This window comes from Bubalus kerabau, chromosome 14 (assembly GCF_029407905.1).
Source record: "Bubalus kerabau isolate K-KA32 ecotype Philippines breed swamp buffalo chromosome 14, PCC_UOA_SB_1v2, whole genome shotgun sequence".
NCBI lineage: Eukaryota > Metazoa > Chordata > Mammalia > Artiodactyla > Bovidae > Bubalus > Bubalus kerabau.
The window spans coordinates 5,432,807-5,448,287 of NC_073637.1; the positions used below are offsets into that span (position 1 = coordinate 5,432,807).

The following is a 15,481-nucleotide window of genomic DNA, read 5'->3' on the forward strand; positions in this document are numbered from 1 at the left end:
GCACAGAGTCGGACACGACTGAAGCAACTAAGTAGCAGCAGCAACCTGTTAAAGGTATAAAGAGAGAATTTCTCTGCAGGATTTTCATAGTTAGATGGAGACAGGTGGGGGAGCCTTTGTCTTTGGCCGTGTTACATTGGGGGTTTGATGCTGTGCCGAGGCTGGGGTGTTGGATGGTGCCCACATGTGCTCCCAGCTGATGCCCGAGCCTGGCCAGCTGTGGCCCCTGCACACCGGCGAGTCTGTGTTCCTCTCTGGTGTCCCGGTGTCCACAGTGCTCTTACGTGTCGGTCATGCTTCATGCATGTAGGGGGATAATGTTAGTGGCACTTGGGAAGGCACAGAGATCAAGGGGCCTATTGATCCTGAATCTCAAGGCTCTGCTGTCAGTCTGAATAACCCCTCTCCCCAGGGGGAGAAAGGACAGATCTGTGGGTGAGGGGAGGAGGGTGGTCTTTGTCGTGCTGTAGATGGATTCAGAGGAAGTAAGACGACTGCCCAGAGGGAATTCCCTGGCGATCCAGTGGATAGGACTCGATGTTTTCACTGCCATGGTCCAGGTTCGATCCCTGGCTGGGGAACTAAGATCCCACAAGCCGTACTGGGGAGGGATGCTCGGCTCTGGCTGGGCTTTCTCGCTCATGGAGAGGAGCCTGGACGGGCGGGCGTGGCAGCAGAGGGAGCGGCAGGAGCAGAAGCAGCTCCGCACCTGCTCTCAGGCTGACTTCATTCATCTCTCAGGCGGGAACAATTCAGGGATGGATTGAGACCCTCCACACCCAGCAGAGTGCCTGTGCTACCAGAAGGCAGTTGTATCAGCTCCTTCCTTACTGCTTAGCTCAGGCTCCCTTTGTTCAAATGTTGTGGATTTTGGCCACCTGATGCGAAGGGCTGACTGATTGGAAAAGACCCTGACGCTGGGAAAGACTGAGGGCAGGAGGATAAGGGGACGACAGAGGATGAGATGGTTGGATGGCATCACCGACTCGATGGACATGAGTCTGAGCAAACTCCAGGAGATGGTGAAGGGCAGGGAAGCCTGGCATGCTGCAGTGCATGGGGTCGCGACGAGTCGGGCACGACTTAGTGACTCAGCAACTAGTGAGACAAGTTACCGTGTCACCAGCAGCGCCCTGCGTTTGGCAGCTGACCGTGTGTCTGTTGCTCACCGCTCCTCCTGGGACCGCTAAGGAAGTGGGCGCACACCTGGCCATCAGGAGGCGGGGCAGAGGAGGTCCCGAGGTGGGTGTGTGAGGCTCCTACCCATGCTCCTGCTCCTATTGCTCCCGCATCCCCGGTGGCCCAGTCCTCAGTCTGAGCTCTCAGTTCTGCTTTCCAGGCAGGGGCGTCCTCACCTTCTCGTGAGCCTGTGCTCACGTGTTGCAATCCCGCAGTCCCAAAGCTCAGTTGATTCATTTTCTCACTCTCTCAGCCAGTGTTTGTTTCTTTAGAGTGTCTGCCTCTTCCATCTTTGCTCAGTTTCAGCACCTTCTGGGTGCAGACGCAATGACCAGGCGTTGCCCTGACACGGGTTTCTTGGTCCTGAGAGTGTGCGGCAGTCGTGTGCACCTTCTGTATTCTGTGCCCTACGGGGAGGAGTTGCCCTAACCCTCCCAGTTTCCCCACAAGGGTAGCTGCTGGGCTTGGGCTTATTTTACAGTGAGGAAATGGACACATAGGAGGCAGCTTATCCACGGCCATGCCTCCCTGAAGGCGCCCCATCTGCCCTGATCTCGGAAGCTCACAGGGTCGGGCCTAGTTCGTACCCGGATGGGAGGAAGTGGGCTAATATGCCTGAGGGCTGCTTGCTGTGTGGTGTTTGGAGAAACTGGGGTTTGGACCCTGGCTGTGGGCTCTGGAGTCCACGCTCTTGTTCGCTGGCCTCAGCTGTCACCTGTTGGCTGAGTGCGCTGGGTGACTGATGACCTTGTTGGAGGTGACCCACCAGAGCCTGCATTGGGGCATGTCAGAGACCACACTTCTCGTTTGTCTCTGCACCAAGGCCATCTCTGAGCCCAGAAGCAGTTGTCATTTGCTTGAAAGACAAGGATGGGATGAGATAGGAAATGTCAGACTCAACTTACTCAGTTTCTCCTTCATTTTATCGCCAGCTCATTGCTTTGCTGCTCAGCCCTAAGAAAATGCATGAGAAGATTTCCATTGCTGGTGTGTGTGGGTTGGGCCTTGGCCTGGGAAAAGCCTCTCCTTGGGGCTTCATCCTGACAGGATGGACCCTCAGGCCCACTTCCCTGTGTCCTGGGGCTGAGGGCGGGCAGGAAAGCAGAGGAGTTGGGCGTTTTGCAGACACTCCTGGTGGAGAATTCCCATTCCCTCGTTTCCCTCATTTTCCCCTTCCCGTCTCTGCCATCAGCTCCGCGTCAGCTCTCTGCTGCAGAGCGGACAGTAGGGTGGTCCGCAGCACCCGGGACTGGGGGCCTCCTGCACTGTGGTGCGTCGGACACGTTAGGAGTGTCTGCAAAACGAAGTCTTTGGTTATGTTGTACCTGTGATCATATGTCATAAAATCCAAAAGGTTTTTTCTTTTTTTAGTTTCAGTGCTGGGATACAGAAGTGCGCTTGTTTCACACACTTCCCTTGGGGAAGAAACTGGAGCAGCTGGAGAAGAAACTTACAGCTTAAAAACACTGTGAAGTTAATGCTCCCCCAAAAGTGATTATTTGAGTTGCGAAAAACAAGGTTTTTAAAAACTAGAAATGACAAAGTGGATCAAAGAAGGCGTACATTTGAAAGGTTCTGTGAAGATTTGTGGTGAGGCTTTAAAAGTTAAGCTCTCGGCGTACTTGTTTGCAAACTAACGTTTTGCTCCTGGTTTCACAAGTTGCACATCCGCTCCTGAGCTCTGAGCTTGTTTCCAGGTGAAGGCTGGTGTGTCCTTCAAATGGCGTGGGGGCCTCTGTTGCATCAGTCCTCTCCCGGAGGGTGTTGCCGTTTTCTTACTCTCGGAGGCGTGAAGCTTGTTGGAGTCCTTCTCATGTCCTTCCATCTCTCCTGTGTCCTGTGTGTTGCCTGGAGGCGTTCCTTAGCTGTTCTAAATGCTTGACGCTTTCTCCCATGGGATTCCTCTTCCCCCTTCCACCATCATTTCCCTGGTTCAGACTTTTAGTTTTTAAAAATTTCGAATGTTTATTTGTTTATTTCTTTTATGTCTCTTATTGTTTGGCCTGTACTTTAAGTCAGTTTTTAAAAAATTGAAATGTCATTGATTTACGGTGCTGTGCTGATTTCTGCTGTGTAGCAAAGTGACTCAGTTATACATAGACTACATTTTAAAAAATCTTCTTTTCACCATGGTTTATCATAGGATGTTGATTATAGTTTTCTGTGCTTTGTAGTGGGACCTTGTTGGTTCTCTAGTCTCTAAATAAAGGCTAGACTCTCAACACCTGTTTCTTGGATCGGCTCCTAACATCGTGTCCTGTCCCTTACTCTGCTCTTGATCCACTCTTCGCACTGAAGCCAGAATTGTCTCCTTGAAATGCAAACTAAATCACGTCCTTCTCTTCCTTAGAACCTGCAGTGACTGCCCGTCCTCTGTCTAGTAAAGGCCCAGCTCCATCTCAAGGACGCTCAGGGTTTGACTCAGGCCATCTTTTCAGCCTAATTTCATACTTTATCCATCTGCGTTATCTGTATTTCATATATTTTGGACCTTTAAAATCAATTTTTTTTTCACGTTCTTTTATGGTAGCTTGCTCGGCCCTTGTACTTTTCCTGTTTCCAGTGTTACTAAGAGAGTAATAATTCCTTCCTCTTCATCACTTTACCTGATTCTCAATTAAGCACTGTTTCATTATGTCCTGAGATTAATTTCATCACTTGGTTCCCTCACTAGATTACTGGTTCCTTGGGGATCAGACCATGTCTTGCTTACTTACCTTTCATCATTTTGGACAATGTGTTTTACCAAGAAGATAGCCGATAAATGCGGAACTGAATTAATTTAACGTTACCTTTCCCAAATTATTTCTTTGTATGTGTTCACTGAGACCCCACGAGGCATCGGAGGAGGCTGAGGATTTAGGAGATCTCGTGGTCCTTGAAGGTGAGGGGGCCCAGCCGAGCGCTTTAAGGGAGGGCTTTTCCTTTCATAGGGCAGAGACTTGGTCTTTGTTAAAGGCACGTTGAATGAAATATGAAGTAGTTTTGGAAGGAAGGGAGGTGGCTGAGCAGCTGACGACTGATGACAAGTGAGAGCCTGCTGGGGAGGTAGAAGCACTCTGACCCAGATCAAGACCTTTCTAAGCTTCAGTTTGCTCATCTGTGAAGCCGGGAGAACAGTGGCGTCTCTTCCATGAGGTGCCGGGATGATTTAATGAGGTCACACGTGCGGGCCGCTGGCACAGTGCCTGCTGGACGGGGCGGCCTCATTCAGTGTCGCTTGCTGCGCTGCGGTGGTTTCTGAGCATTTCCGAGAGCGGCAGCGGCGCTGGGAAGGGCTGTCGAGTCCTTACGGAAAGCCCTCTGTCAGTGCGGGGACCCTCAACACGCCTTCCTCCACTGCCGTTTTAGGGCGCTGTGTTCTTCACTGCTAGGGAACGTCGGTGAACGGGTGCTGACTTTCCGTCACAAGGCGCTCTGAAAACTCAAAGTAGTTTTGGAATTTTTTTGGCCATGCTGTGCCTCAGGAGAGATTTTAGTTCCCCTATTAGGGATCAAAGCCATGTTCCCTGCATTAGGAGCACAGAGTCTTAACCACTGGACCACCAGGGAAGTCCCAGAATAACTTTTACTATACAAATAGTATATGCTTCTTTTAGAAATCTTGAAAGATATAAACAGAAAGGAAAAATTGTATATAACCCTACATGGGCAAATACACACACCATTAATATTTTATGTATTTCTTTTGTATTGTTTTCTATTTTTTTAAAATTTGGATTGATCTTTGAAGTTACACTTTTCCAAAAATATTATTTTGAATCCTGACTTTCTGTGTATCATAAGATATTTTTCATGCTGCAGATTCTTTATAAATGCCATTTTTAATGATTGCATGCATTTGCATTATGTTTCTGCACCATAGCTTATCTAACCATTACCTCATAATTGGCTGTGAGTTTCTTGCTAATCATTTATTAAATCTCGATTCTTAAGATCATCCTCCCTTCTGGGAGTTATGTTGAGATCTCTAGAGATATTTACACATTTTCTAGGTAGTGTTTTAAATGGCTGGTTATGTAACAAGTTGACGGCTTCACATCATTGCCTTTCGTTTCGGTAGAACATGTTTATAAATTTGAAAACAACAAGGGAAAATATTTGGTCTCTGGTGTACTTGAATGATTGCTTCTCAGGGCCTCCAACCTGTCACCACGTAAATTAAGTGAAAAGCAAGTAGAAAGGACCGCTGACGGGAAGCCGTTACCGTGGCTCAGCGCGGGTTGGTCTGAGTCAGTCAGCCTCACGTCCCGGAGAGGCTTGTTTTCTCGGTGCGCGACAGGACTCACTCTGTGCCTGCTGCTTGGTGGATCTTTCGTCTTTGTGGTGGCGGCACGTGAGTGTTGCACCCTTTGTAGTTGGACCATTGTGCTTCCTGGATGTGTCTGCGGGCTGAGGGAAAGCCAAGTTCATGTTTCTTGCTCGTAAGACGCTTCACTGGCTGGATATCACGTTTCATGATACCTGTGTGTTCTCTGTAATGTCACTTACTGAGGCCGTCTGGGCGGGCTGTCTTTCTTGGGATCAGAAGACCCCTGGACCTCTCTCATCCCGTGTTTGCCTCATGCTCAGTGGCCCTGACCTCCACCTGGACTCTGCAGCCCTTCCTCTTGGTCCCAGGCTTGAATCCCGCATTTCTGCAGCTCCTAGGTCCTCTCTGACATCAAATCCCTTTTACTCTAAGTCATAGATAATAAATAGATTAATTAGATTGTGGCATCCTTGGTCGTGTCTAAACATCTCTATCTTCAGGACCTTTAACTGTGCCCGGTGTACAGTGCTACTCTTTTTTCAGTGATTTTTAAAAATTGTGGTAAGATAAACATAAGATTTGCCATTCTGTCTTTGTTTAATATTTACTTTTGTTTATTTATTGATTTGGCTGCGCCGGATCTTCATTGTGGCCTGCAGGATCCTCGGTTGCGGCCTGTAGGATCTGGTTCCTGGCCAGGGAATGAAGCTGTGCCCCCTGCATGGGGTCTCAGCCAGCAGACCACCAGGGAAGCCCCTGAGTGTACAATTCACTGGCCTTGAGGGCATTCATCATGCTGCGCGGTCATCACCACTCTCTACTTCTGAAACTTTTCTTTTTTATCAAACAGACCCACTCCAGCACTCTTGCCTGGAAAATCCCATGGACAGAGGAGCCTGGTAGGCTGCAGTCCATGGGGTCTCTGAGGGTCGGACACGACTGAGCGACTTCACTTTCACTTTTCACTTTCATGCATTGGAGGAGGAAATGACAACCCACTCCACTGTTCTTGCCTGGAGAATCCCAGGGACGGGGGAGCCTGGTGGGCTGCCGTCTATGGGGTCACACAGAGTTGGACACGACTGAAGCGACTTAGCAGCAGCAGCAGCAGCAGCCCTGGACCCACTAAACAATATTTCTGATCTCTGCTACCAGCTCCTGGTAGCCTCTGCTCTGCTGCCTGTCTCTGGATTTGACCGTCCTCGGTACCTTCTGTAAGTAGAGTCATAGGTATTTTTCTTTTTGTGACTGGCTGTTTCCCTTACCGTATTGTCCTTAAGGTGCATCTTTGTTGGAGCACAGATCGGAATGTTCCTCCTGCATGAGGCTGAGTCATGTTCCGTTTTGTGTATGTAGCGCACTTTGTTTGTTCATCCATCCACAGACCCTTGGGTTGTTTCTGCTTCTGGGCAGCTGTGAGCAGTGCTGCTGCGAACATGCTGTGCAGCTGTCCGCCTGAGCCCTTTCTTCTGGGTGGGCCCTGGAGTGGAGCTGCTGGATCCCATAGAAGCTCAAGGCTTAGCTATTTGAGGGGCCCCACACTGTTTTCTGGAGTGGCTGCTTCATTTTACATCCCACCAGCAGTGCACGAGGGTCCTACAGTGGTCTTCAGCGTCACTCCATCATGTTTCTCTTTATGACCCAAAGAGAAGGCAAGTAATGCCCAGAGTCATCGTTAAGGGTGTTTTCTGAGTGAATGGAGAGAAGCTGCGATGTTAGCCTGTTAGCACCACCTTGCGTGGGTGTCAGAGTGTGGTGGGGGTGCTGGGGGGCAGGTGGTCACCTGGCCACGGTGGGAGCGGGGTGAAGCGCTTGGTGATCGTTGCTGCTTAGGAAGCTGGCAGGCCACCTGCACGTCTGCGGCTGCTTCTGAGTCAGCACAGCGAAGACGACAGAGCTGGTGCCACGTGGAGGCCCTGGAATCAATCCTGAAAGCGTCGTTCAGACTGTTTCAGGCCACATCTGTGCTTTTCCTCTGTATTCTCCCTTCTCCCCCACCTTCCTTCATCAGTTTTCTTAATTCAGATTTGGAAAAAAAGATACATTGGCTTGGCCAAACAGTTTTTCCATAACATTTTATCGATTTTCCGTATTATGGAAAATCCAGAACGAACTTTGTGGCCAATCCAATACTTCTTTCTCTTCTCTGCCTGTTTATAGTATTGTAACTGACCTAATGCACACATAGTTGTCTCGGATCATTACTTAGGAGAGACCAGAACAGTCAAAGTGTGAAGTCACGATGTGCTGGTTTTCATGTCAGTGTTGAGTCCTGAAATGGCAAATGGCCTATGGCCAGAAGTCTTGATGATAGTATTTTCTACTCCTGTAAGGAACAGTCTGGTTAGGTGATAACTAGGCTTTTATTAAAAATGTTCTGTTTGGATGATTTCTTCAGTTTCTCGGATGGAAAAAACTCTCAAGTGTATCAGGTGCTCCAGTTTGGCTGACGTGATCGTTGGATGCTCTGGTTGGGGCTGAGCAAGACCCGCTGCTGCTGCTGCATGCTGGCGCCGCCCAGACTCACACGCTGCACGCCTGCCTCCCAGGGTGGTGGTGCTGGGCGCAGTCTTTGGGAGGCGACTGGTTTAGATTAGGTCGGGGAGCCCTTCCTCCCTCTGTGCCCGCACACCTGAGGAAAGGCCAGCTGAGGCCGCGATGAGAAGTGGACGTCTGCAAACCAGGAACTGGCACCTTGATCTTGGGCCTCCCAGTGTCTAGAACTGTGAGAAGTAAATGTTTACTGTTCAAGTTAGGATCGATGGTGCTTTGTCACGGCAGCCAGAGTAGGTAGGATGGTTGATTTTTAGTGACATTCATTAAGGACTCATCACGTCCCAGTGGCCCTGTCGTGTGGTTAGGAGGATGTTCGGATTGATCCCAGGCTTCCTCCCAGCTTGGAATGTGGAATGGAGGTGAGCAGCCACCGTGGCCTTGACTTTCTGTGTCTGCCTCAGTAACACTGGGTCTCTGTTGTCAGGCCTGATCTGTGGGGACAGGAAGACTCAGCCAACTGGGGTTGAATCTCAAATCTGTTCCTGTCTGTATGACCTGGAGCAAATCATTTCACTGCATCGAGCTCATTAAATGTTTTTACCATGAAATAATTTCAATATAGTAGTATAAAGAACAATAAAATGAATTTCCATGTAACAGTCTCCCAGATTCGAAAGTATCAATATTTTTATATATTTACTTCATCTCTGGGCTTCCCTGGTGGCTCAGCTAGCAAAGAATCTGCTCACAATGCGGGAGACCTCTGTTCGATCCCTGGGTTGGGAAGATCCCCTGGAGAAGGAACAGCTACCCTCTCCAGTATTCTGGCCTGGAGAATTCCATGGACCGTATGGTCCACGGAGTCACAGAGTGTCGGACACGACTGAGTGACTTTCAGTTTCTTCATCTCTGACTTTTCCTATTTGTTGAATTATTTTAAAGAAAAATCCCAGAGGCATCATTCCATTTCAAACCTTCGTGCTTTAGTATGCATTGCTAAAAAAAACCGAACATTTTCTAATAGAATCACAATGTTAATGTTATACCCCAATATTAATAGTTATTTTTGATAGCATTTAACACCAATCCACAATCAAATTTCCTAGATTGTCCCTGAGTTCGTTTTTATCACCTTTCAAAAGGAGATGATAATGCCCAGACCCTCCCTCCAGGGCAGGAACTCTGTTTGTGGGAGGGTGTCGCATGCCTGTTTTGGGTGGCGAGGGTTTGGAGTTTTCTGTATACCCGGGGCCTCACCTCTGAGGGGCCTAGTGTAGGATCGGGCCCAAAGCACGTGCTCAGTGCATGGAATCGTCCTAGTGATGCACGTGCTTCCTGGCGCTTTGTGCTAAGAACAGCGCTGGCCCGTGGACCGTAGCGTGGACGTGCAGGCTGCCTCAGCAGATCTGAGCTTGCTCTGTCATTTTCCATCTCTGAGGTTTCTACAATTCTTCCCCTGGACACGAAGCCTCCTTTTCTGCCCAGCAACCGTGTGTTCATCCTCTGTTGTCAGTTGTGAAGTTTCTACAGCAGATGTCACGTGTCTCTGAGGAACCGTGTCCCAGAGGAGGCCCCACATTGCAGATGCACATGAAGTTATGTGACAGTCCGTGTTCCTGGAAGCCAGCCCCATTCTCCCTGCCGCAGCCGTGTTGCCTTACCAGTGTGGATCACTTCTGGGAGAGTTAGCTGGAAAGCTCATGAGTTGGTGGTGTCCCTGTAGCCCCTGTTCTGCTGCAGAGGCAGGTGGCTGCCCGTCTGTCATCTCTAGAGAACAATAGGATTTCCTCTGATGGAGGAGAAGGCAAACGCATGTGGCTGGAGTCATGGGCTTGGCTGGAGAGCAGGGGTCTGTAGAGACCGAGGGAAATAAGTGAGCATGTGTTCACCCTTTACCTGGCTTCCACAGCCTGCCTGATACCCGACGTGGGAAATCCTGCCCAGCAGAAGTGCCCAAAAGGAGAGTCTAAGACACAGATGGGGAGGTTCCCAGCCAGAGACCCTGCAGTGAGGCCCACGGCTGTGCACGTCCCCACTGTGTCTGTCCTGTTAACTGCAGCCAGCCAGCAGGACAGCTGGGTACCATTCCTCCTTGGGTAACTTTGCAGGAGGCATTGAGCGTCACTCTCAGTTCATACCTGTCTTCATTTCAGCAGGGCTTACTGGGAGAGCATAGCCCCACCTAATCAGGTGCCTAACCCAACATAGTGCCCAACGTAATGCAAGTTAGGTCACTTAAGTGCTCTTAGTGGGAGCCTTTTGGGAGATTTTGTTGTTCAGTTGCCAAGTCATGTCCAACTCTTTGCGACCCCATGGACTGCAGCACACCAGGCTTCCCTGTCCTTCACTCCCTCCCAGAGTCTGCTCAGACTCATGTCCATCGAGTCGGTGATGCCATCCAACTGTCTCATCCTGTCGTCCCCTTCTCCTCCTGCCCTCAGTCTTTCCCAGTGTCAGGGTCTTTTCCAGTGAGTTGACTTTTCACATCAAGTGGCCAAAGTGCTGGAGCTTCAGCTTCAGCATCAGTCCCTCCAGTGAATATTCAGGACTGATTTCCTTTAGGATTGACTGGTTGGATCTCCTTGCAGTCTAAGGGACTCTCAAGACTCTTCTGCAACACCATTGTTCAAAAGCATCAGTTCTTCTGTGCTCAGCCTTCTTTATGGTCCAAGTCTCACATCCATACATGACTACAGGAAAAACCATAGCTTTGACTACATGGACTTTTGTTGGTTAAGTGATGTCTCTGCTTTTTAATACGCTGTCTTGGGAGATTTACTGCCTGTAAATTGAAGATGATTTGATTGTTTAAAGAATTTTGTTTGTGCTGCAGATTGGCATTACTGTATTATATCCAGGCTGATTCTGGTTGCTTTCCTGTCTTCCTGCTCCCTAAGGAATGATGCTTAGACTCAGAAAACCCCTTAACCCACTAATACACATGCCTGAGAACTGGGCCGTCCCTGTCTGGCCATTGTTTCGTGCAGTCTCTGGTCTGAGAGCTCGTGGCCTCCCTGTGCGGCCCCGCGCGCTCTGTGCCAGCCTCCCGTGCCTGCAGGCCCCATGTTGGTGATCACAGTGTCAGTGTTCCTCCGCACACAGCCTTGCATCCACCAGCCTCTGTTTGTAATCCGTCATCTCATTTCCCTCTTGGTCATTCTGTAGATGGCAGGACAGGGCTCCCGCTCAGGTGCTCACCCCACAGACGTGGAGGAACCAGACCGAGTCCTGGAACCCCGCCTCATTGCCTGGCCCGAAGCTCCACCCCTGCGCTGTGCTCCCCTGTTCCCCCCGAGTCCTCCACCCTCCCTGCCAGCCGGGACAGGAAGCAGGCGGGCACGGACCTCTGATCCCGACGCCTTCGCTCTTCTAAACAGTGCGGGAGTGAGGATGCCACAGGCTGAGGGGCAAACACGGGATTTTTTTTAATATAATTTTATTTATGTATTTCTTTATTTTTGGTTCTTCTGAGTCTTCGTTGCTGCTCAAGGTTTTCTCTAGCTGTGGTGAGTGGGGGCTACTCTCTGGTTGCGGTGTGCAGGCTTCTCTTTGCGGTGGCTTCTCTTGTTGCAGAGCAGGGCTCTTGGGCTCGTGGGCTCGGTAGTGGCGGTGCCCAGGCTCTGGAGCACAGGCTCAGAAGTTGGGGTGCACAGGCTCAGTTGCTCTGAGGCATGTGGAATCTTCCCAATCCAGAAATCAAACCCATGTCCTCTGAATTGGCAGGCAGACTCTTTACCACTGAGCCGCCAGGGAAGTCCCAAACTTGGGATTTTTGACATGGCCTTGACTTCCCTGGTGGCTCAGACGGTAAAGCATCTGTCTACAATGTGGGAGACCTGGGTTTGATCCCTGGGTTGGGAAGATCCCCTGGAGAAGGAAATGGCAATCCACTGCAGTACTGCTGCGGAGTCATTTCAGTCGTGTCCGACTCTGTGCGACCCCATAGACGGCAGCCCACCAGGATGCCCCGTCCCTGGGATTCTCCAGGCAAGAACAGGCAAGAACTATTGCCTGGAAAATCCCATGGACAGAGGAGCCTGGTAGGCTACAGTCCATGGGGTCGCAGAGTTGGACACGACTGAGCGGCTTCACTTCACTTCATTTGGGCTCAGTTTTCTCATTTGCAAAATGGGAACAGCGATGCCTGCCTTGCGAGTTACCACGGGTTTTCCAGCAGGAAGCACTCTTGAGCTCCGAGGTGTCACAGAGTCTGTGAACTTGTGTCTAGGGCCCCTTGTGGGTGAAAGCAGACTTTGGCTATTACCTGCATCCTCCCTCCCTCCTAGTGAAAGGCATGGGGGTGAGGTGCAGAAAACCACAAAGCTTATCTCACAAAGCCTTACTTTTAAATAAAAATATTGATTTGTAATTATTTGCTTAAATATCTGTTATACAGATGGACTGTGCACTCCTTGGGGACAGACCCTGGCATTTTGCTTGGTACCTAGTAATTGCTGGAAAAATATTTGTTAAGTAATAAAATGTACCAATTCTCTAGTCCTGCCTGCCCACCCATCAACTTTCTTGAAATTTGATAAGGTTTTATTCTCTTGGAAAATGAAATCTCCTAGGAGATGGTAGCTTAATTTCCTTTTTATCCACAGACCCTTATGTGGAGCAGCCACCAGTGATTATTTAAGCAAATTGAATAAAGCTTCTGGATTCTTTTTGTCTCTCGTGGTCGCTGCCCCTTTATTTCTGTCAGAAGATTGGACTTATTGGACTGTCAAGTATTGGGTTAAGAATTTTATTTTTGCTCAAAAAAATAGAGCAAAAAAAAAAAAATCACTCTCCCCTCCTTTTTCTTTGGTTTAATTAACCTTTATTTTATTTTCTCATCAGAAAAAAAGGACGTGACACAGAGCCTGGAGAACTATACCTCCAAGTGTCCCGGGACCATGGAACTCCTCACCCTCCCAGATGGGCTCACGCTGCCCCCAGTGCCCTTCACCAAGCTGCCCATCGTCAGGTAGGACAAGCTGGCCGGAGCGCAGGAGGCGAGCTTGCTCCTAGCGCCTGCTTTGTTCTGAGCAGGGATGTAGATCTGCAGAAGGGTTCCCGTTTGTGGCTGCCTATGTATTTGGTTTGTTGTCTCGTGAAGTCTCAGCTGCTGCCTGTGAAGCATGTTTCATAGATGAGAGTCAGACCAGGGCCATCACAGAACAGCTATCGCCATGCTCCTTTCCATTGGCAGAGCCACTCCAGCCTGTGTCTGCCTGGTTCCGCAGCCAAGCTGTGGCCTCTCTGCATGATGGAGACAGACCAGGCCTCATGGCACTTACCCGTGTCTGGGTGCCACTGTGCACCCCGGCACACAGGCCTCGGAGCACCTCCACTCCCTTGCTTTGTGGGGCTCACAGGACTGTCCATGGCTGCTCTGTCTCCCAACTGGCTGCAAGCCCTTCCTTATTTCTGTGGACCCCCAGCCCCATACACCCTCATGAAAATGCTGAGCAGGCCGATTGTATGGCAGGTTTCATTTCTGTGCTCAGCTCCGCCTGCTGCTTACAGGGCCTTTCCCTCCCTTGCTCTGGCTGGCGGCATTCAGTCATCTTCCAAGATTTAGTTTAAAGATTATCTCTTCCGTAAAACCTTTTCCCTGAGCCCCTCAGATAGAAATAATTACATCTTCTGGATAATTGCCAATTGTTTCAGTGGCAAAGAGCAGAAAACCTAGTAGTGGATAGGAAATAAGAGGTTATTTTTTTTATTTATTAAGAAGTTGGAAACAGGTGGCTTCTCTGTAATGCTGTCTTTACCTCCTGATGACCAAACGGCTGCTGTGGCTCCAGATGACACATCTACATCCAGGATAGGATAAAGGAAGAAGGGCCAGGGCCAGGCACCTATCTTTTGTTTACTAGCATAGCAAAAATGATCTTGACAGACTCACAGTGGACTTCTGCCCCAGCGTCCTTGACCAGGAGTGCATCTCCTGGCCACTGCTGGTTGTAAGAGAGGTCGAGGAAATGGGGTTTAACTCTCCCAATCTCTGTAATGCAGGTGGGGAAGGGAGAAGGGGACAGAGTGGTGCTGGGTTAGCCGGCCAGGAGCATCTTCCATGTCTTCTTCCGTTTCATTTACGGAATGTGATTATACACCTTCGCTCTGTCTGTGAGCTCCCTGGAGAGACCTTTGTTTTTGCAGCCCTTAGGTGCTCGTGTGTGTTGAGCGAATGAATGGATCCAGCCATCAGGATTCTCTGTAAGCAGTCCTCAGAACATCTGACCCAGATTGTCTTAGGCACAGGGGGGTTTATGGCACATATACCTACAGAATCCAGGAGAGGGATTCAGGCAGGGCTGGAGCCAGGCGTCAGACAGTCTCACCAGCACCTGCCTCTTTCCCCTCTCAGCTCTGCCCTCTGCAGCCAGGCTTTAGTCTCAGGTTCTTCGTAGCATCAGGCTGGCAGCTTCGGCTCCCCGTCCTGCAGTGGCTGGGAGAAGAGAAGGTGCTGCTTGTGGAAGGAAGATAAAGCTTCCTTTTCCTGGGAGCTTCCACAGACGCCCCTGCTCTCTGGCACTTCTGCTGGGTCATGGACTCAGATCCGAGTCCCTGCTCCTAGTCCCACATTGGCCGTTTCCTGCAAGAGCCCTGCTTCCTTTTGATGGAGTTGAAGTTAAGATCTGGGTGCCGTGTGTGCGCCTCACTGTTGGGTTGCTGCTGCTCACAGTGGACAGAGCTAGGCAGCATCTATTTATAGACACATGTTATTCACCGCATGTTCATGCCCATGGTGATTTCTGCATGTCTCTGTGTACTGGAAACTGAGTTCATACTGATACCTAAAGCTCCAATTCCACCCAGCACCTAGGGGTCCTTCTAGTATCTGTAAGTCCTTCTCAGACGGGGGAAACCCGTCTCCCATTGACCTCAATCTGGTTGCTCATTTGGTCAGTTCCCCTACTGGTTACCATGGCTACCATGTTGCCCTCCCTCCCCACGGGGAGCTCTGCCCCAGCCCTGTGGGCCCCATCACCCCACTTGGGCAGCTTTGACTGTTGCCCATCTGTGCAGAGATAGCCAGGAGGTTCTTGGGTATGTCTCCCCTGTAAATAAGGTTGAGGAATTGAAAACCGAGAGAAAAGGTAAGCGGAGTTGTCCCATGGCTTTCTTACCAACATATATTCTGTCACTTTCCTAATGAGTGTCCCACCTCTGCTTTGCAACATCCTTATTAGCCACAGTATCCTGAGGTATCAGCTTTTAAAATGCCAAACGTTTCCAAACGGAATCCCTAAAAATAATTCTTGTTCTGGAAGCGTCATTCCTGGACTTCTGCTTTACTGTTGGCAGCTCCATAGACCAAATACAATGTTACTAGTTTCACAGCAATTTATACTGAATGAGTTATGCTTGAGGTCAGGTACCTTGAGTGACTTTTTCTGGGTACATTTTATGGGCAGACATTTGATGCTGGACTTTGAGTTATGAATGAATGCCATGGCTGGCTTGTTGGGTTTCTTTTCGTCTGACCATGCCCTCGGAATCCCTCTGCAGTTTTTAAAAGCCTTTCATGTGATCTGAGGCTTCTGTGCTTGAGTCGATGATTAC

General features: G+C 49.7%; 1 protein-coding gene across 3 annotated transcripts in view; it reads left to right on the forward strand.

Annotated features, from left to right (window-relative positions):
• TRAPPC9 (trafficking protein particle complex subunit 9) overlaps positions 1–15,481 on the forward strand; it is a 388,568-nt gene that overhangs the window by 67,825 nt on the left and 305,262 nt on the right. For all 3 annotated transcript variants that reach the window (XM_055545646.1, XM_055545647.1, XM_055545645.1), the window contains one exon: positions 12,770–12,896. In XM_055545646.1, the coding sequence (XP_055401621.1) occupies positions 12,770–12,896 (127 nt within the window). The remainder of the gene's footprint in view (positions 1–12,769; positions 12,897–15,481) is intronic.